Below are 4745 nucleotides of genomic sequence, written 5' to 3'. Positions count from 1 at the left end.
TTTTGGAAGTTCTGGGTCTGTCTGTCTGGCCCAGCTGCAGTTTGTTAGGTAATTTTCAGATTGCAAAGGGCCAGGGCATTCATATGCAAAAGCCTCTGCTACAGCTTGGGTGGGGCGGGGTCTCAGGCCTGCCCTAAGGGGTCCCGCGTCTCAGTGTCCTGGTAATCGCTGCAAGCACCTTTGAGAGAAAGCCACCCTTGAGTTCTGAGTTCTGCCCGCTGCCAGACAGTCCAGTTTCTCCCTGTATGAGACCTGGGTCCCCAGAGACTCACCTGGGACTGGAGTTCAGAGCAGTCAGGGGCTTGTGACTCCCTCCTGATTCAAAAAGACAGCTGCGTCCTCAGTCGCCAGCCCTTGCTGCGTGCGCCTCCGTACCTCTGCAGTCCACCTCCGCACCTCCTGAGTCTCAGTGTGCTTTTCTCTTTCCTTCTAGTTGTAGAATTTCCATCCAGCCAGCCTTCCTGTGGTTCTGGATGATGTTTGTTTTGTCTTTTAGTTGTATTTTTGAATTTGTTGTGGGAGGCAGCACTTTCCGGTGTTTACCTATGCCGCCATCTTGGTTCCTCCCTGAGAGCCAAATTTTTTAAACTTAAACTATATAGGTAGGTACATTGTTATTAACTTAATTAGGGTACTGCTAAGGCTTAGGAAGAGCCACACTCAAGGGGCCAAAGAGCCGCATGTAGCTCGCGAGCTGCAGTTTGCCGACCATGGTGGCATATGGTGCCTGGTGCCTGGCTAGTGGTGGGGGTTGGCAGCGGGAGGAAGCCCTTCCCAGCCTTTCTGGACTGGGAAGGGTGGAGGAAGGAGGCTGGAATGCTTGGCCTGGCTGGAAGCCCACCCCTGAGAGGACAGTTGCTTGTGTCTGTGGAGGAAGCTGAGGGGGCACACACTGCAGTCCCCCATCAAAGTACCCAGGAGGGACAACTTCCCCCAAACATAAACTCATTTTAAAATACAAGAGCTAAAATGCATGTTACTTTATTCTAAAACCGTTTTCTTCATAATTTCCCAACTTACAGCAATAGAGCTTTGGCAAGATAATCACCGCAGGTGTGAAAACCCCACTCAGTGGAAGCTCCACATGGCTTCAGGGCAGGGGCCTTGGGGTCTGCACTTGGTTGCTCAGGCTCTTCTGATTTGGGCCAGTGAAGGGGCTCTTCATGCTTTGCCACACCAGGTGGCAAGGGGAGGAGGGCAGTCAGGATTGCTGTGAGGCACAGACACACCTCACAATGTGCTGGGGTTTAGGGGTCTAGATCCCTAGAAAGGTGGAAAATCCATGATGCTGGCATTATGTCCAGGGAAGCACCAGCTCAGCTGTCCCACTGGGCGGGGGAGGCCTGGGCTATGGAGGATCCAGGTCAGGGAGGCCCTCTGCCCCTCCCCCGCCATGTGGTGTGGTGCAGGGAGGGGGGGCTGGGGTGCCCCCTCTGGGCAGCACCAAGGGGTTCAACACAGGATTGGCACAGCCTCTCTTGGCACTGGGGCTGAAATGCTGAGGGGACAGCTACAGGCATCTGTGGCGAGTCATGCCCTCTGGGTCCAGGGATGGAGGCCAGGCTCTGAAAAGGCCAGTCTTAAGGTGGTGAGAGCCAAGGGAGGATGAGACAGGTGGGCAAACTGAGATCTGTCGGCAGCGCAGCATTCAGCTCAGGTTGATGTAGGGCCTCAGGCTCAAGGCAGCAGAATCAGGTAGGCCGGGAGGAGGGCAGTTGAGGCTCCTCCAGTGTGGAAGCCAGACCCTTCCTACCCCCGGCACTTGCAGGGCCCGTGGGAGGCCTGGGCCTGCCTGAGCCTGCACAGGAGCTAGTGGGGCCAGGAGCACTTCTCAGGAACAGACTCCGGCGGCGTCAGGCACTTCCCTAACTTTTCACAGCCTGGAGGTGCCCAGTTCTGGAAAATGAAAATCCAGAAAGAGAATGTGCAGATATTCTACACACTTACGTACTCAGCAGTTTCTAGACTCCTCCCCTGCCCAGGCCCTGACCTGAGAACCTCTGTTATCCAAGGGGACGGTCTGCTAACCGCCTCAATCCCCTGGCCATGTTCCAAGTAGAGCAAATGCCAGGACCTGTGCGCCCCCGCTGTGACAGAGAAGCTCCACACTCCAGCGAGGGCTGACAGGCTTCATACATCTCATGACTTCCCACCCAAAGCTCTTTGTCAGGAACCCTTTCTCCAGGGAAGAGCTGGCTGTTCAAGGCCCAAGACAGGCTGCATGGGACTGGTCTTCTTGTCAGAGTGATCAGAGAACACCACACTGAGTCCTCACCTGGCTGGCCTGGAAGTGCAGGGGGCCCAGAGGTGAGCTAGAGGGTAGATGTGTGTGTATGGGGGGTCTGAGCTGGGGGGCTGGAAGTAGGGGCAGGGCCCAGGACTGAGCTGAGGGACTGGGTGTATGGGGCCCAGGGCAGAGCTGGGAGGCTGTAAGTGTGGGGGGCCCAGGGCAGAGCTGGAAGGATGTAAGTGTGGGGGGCCCAGGGCAGAGCTGGGAGGCTGTAAGTGTGGGGGGCCCAGGGCTGAGATGGGGTATGTGTGTGAAGGAGGGGCCAAGAACTAAGAATGGAAACTTTCCTCCATCCGGGGTTGAGGAGGGCCAGGGGTATGGAGAGGACAAGTAAGGGGCCCTCAGGCTTTGCGCACACTCACACATACGTAAGTCCACACACCTCTCCAGTGACTGCTCACTTTAAGTCCGGAGGCTGACCTACACTGTTCCTGCTTGTCTTCAGTGCAGGGTCCCCCACTTTCTCCCATTCCAGGGGTGGCCAGGCTATGGCAGTTCCCATAGGGTCCAGGAGATGGCGGCAGTGCCTTGGCCAGGTCAGTTGCCTCCCCTCCCCTCCAGTCACTAGACTCTTCAAACAGCAGTCACCAACAGCAGATGGTGTGTTGGGGTGGGAATAGCATCGCTTTCACAGAAGAACAAGCCAGAGCATGCAGACCCCACAGCACTTTCAGGATCCTGGGGATGCCCCCCATAGGAATCGCCACGTACAGCATCCATAACTACGTACCCATAAACCACTTACCATGACTGCCTGGTTGCACACATTGAGCTGGGGCTGTCCAGGGACCAACGCCTCCTGGTGCTGCTGAACAACTGGGGTGATCCTGTCAAGGACATTCAGGTACTCGGTGCTGGCAAAGCTAGAGATGAGAGAGCATCAAGTCACTGAGGTGGGGAGGACACCCAGGTAGGCCACCAGGAAGGCTGGGAAGAGGCCTGGGGCTGGGGGCCCAGCTTGTTTCTCTCAGGCACGGCTGGCCCTGCTGCAACTGCCACTGTCTACGGGCCCATCTGACATTGTCACCCCAGGTCAGCCCGCTCCTCAGGCCTCCACCCCAGTCCAACGCTCCCTGCTCTGCTGGCTGCACTCCCTTCACACACAGCTCTCAAGCTATTTGAAATAGGTCTCAGGCGTGTTTCATGTCTTTCCAGGACTCTGGCCAAATGCTGCAAAGGGTGGGCTTAACCAAGTTCAGCAGTTTTTGGACAAGGCTTCTCGAAACACAATGAGAGAGAGCACAGGCGGGAAGCTCCAGGCGGCCCTGCACTCGGCCCTGAACGGTTCTGTCCAGGCAGTGGCTCCAGGATCTTCTTGCCCAGACTTGTGCTCCAAATGACCCCGGGCAAGTCATGTCCCAACCCAGGTCCCAGCCTCCTCTTTTGGAGCCCAGGCATGGGGTGCTGTAGGGCTGTGAGTAGGGGTGTGGCTGGGTGTCCACGGGGCCCTCCAATTGGGGCAATAACCCCAAACACTGCAGCACCCCTGAATAATGACAGCATGGATCTAAGGAGGTCACTCTCTGGTGGGTGTATCCACATATCTTTGCTCTGAGCAGCAGGCCCCATCACCTCAAATTTTGGGGAATGCTGAGGTGGGGAAGTGGTGCCGTCTGGCCACACTCAACCAGTGGAGGCAGGGGCAGGATATGTACCAAGTTTCCTCCACCTCAGCCAGCTCACTGTGTCAATCTTTTTGTGGACATTTGAGTCTGAGAAGCCACATTATGCGTGTTGCCATGGGGAGGGCATCATCAGAGGCTTAGCTGCCATCTCTGTCCGTATGACCCACCTCGAGGGCACCTGAGCCGTGGAGGAGTCAGCAAGACGGGCTAAAGGCATGGGGGCTGCGGGGCGGGCCTGTGTGCCCTAACCAGACTGCCTATAAAAAAGCCCTGCTGGACATAATTTGGGGGACACTATTTCATCCATGGCATTGGCTCTCTGTGTGCCCACGGTCCCTGGCTCCAGTCAAGCGAGGGGCTGCTGAGGAAGCCCCCAAGGTTCCTCAATGGCATGGAGAGCCCCCATCTGACCCTTACTGGGAGGAGCTTGTCACACCCAGCAGGCAGCTGCCTGATTAGGGCTGGTGGTGCTGCTCATCATGGAAGACAGTGGCCATTTGGAGAGGTTCCTGTCCACCCCATGCCTGGACTGTCACCCTCCACAGAGGCCACCTCCGAGGGCAGCCTGGAGCAGAGGTCATGTCTTGCTGGGCCACACGGAGACAAATGGGGGAGTAGGGAGCCCCTGGAGAGGAAAAGCGACGACACACACGCCCACGTGGGAAAACTGCAGTCCAGGTCCCAGAGCTCCAGGTGGAGGGAGGCCCCACGCTTCCCTGCCTGTGTTTATGTTCTCCACCTGCCCACAGTGTGCATGTCCCTTCTGGAAAACGCAGCACATTGGCATGTGCCTGACTTGGCTGCACCTGGCTAATGCTTCCTTGGCAGCT

The 4745-nt window shown here is 57.0% G+C and overlaps 1 protein-coding gene across 1 annotated transcript in view; it reads right to left on the bottom strand.

Moving 5' to 3' along the window:
• Positions 1-965: 965 nt before the first annotated feature.
• Positions 966-4745, bottom strand: part of GALNS (galactosamine (N-acetyl)-6-sulfatase) — a gene marked incomplete at its 5' end in the record, with an annotated part of 30166 nt that continues 26386 nt past the window's right edge. Inside the window, 2 exons of the mRNA XM_006762274.2 lie at positions 966-1896; positions 3036-3153. Of these exons, the coding sequence (XP_006762337.1) occupies positions 1810-1896; positions 3036-3153 (205 nt within the window). The remainder of the gene's footprint in view (positions 1897-3035; positions 3154-4745) is intronic.

This window comes from Myotis davidii, unplaced genomic scaffold (assembly GCF_000327345.1).
Source record: "Myotis davidii unplaced genomic scaffold, ASM32734v1 scaffold77, whole genome shotgun sequence".
NCBI lineage: Eukaryota > Metazoa > Chordata > Mammalia > Chiroptera > Vespertilionidae > Myotis > Myotis davidii.
Note: the sequence above shows the minus strand (reverse complement) of the source record. Positions and strands in the feature narration are given on the sequence as shown.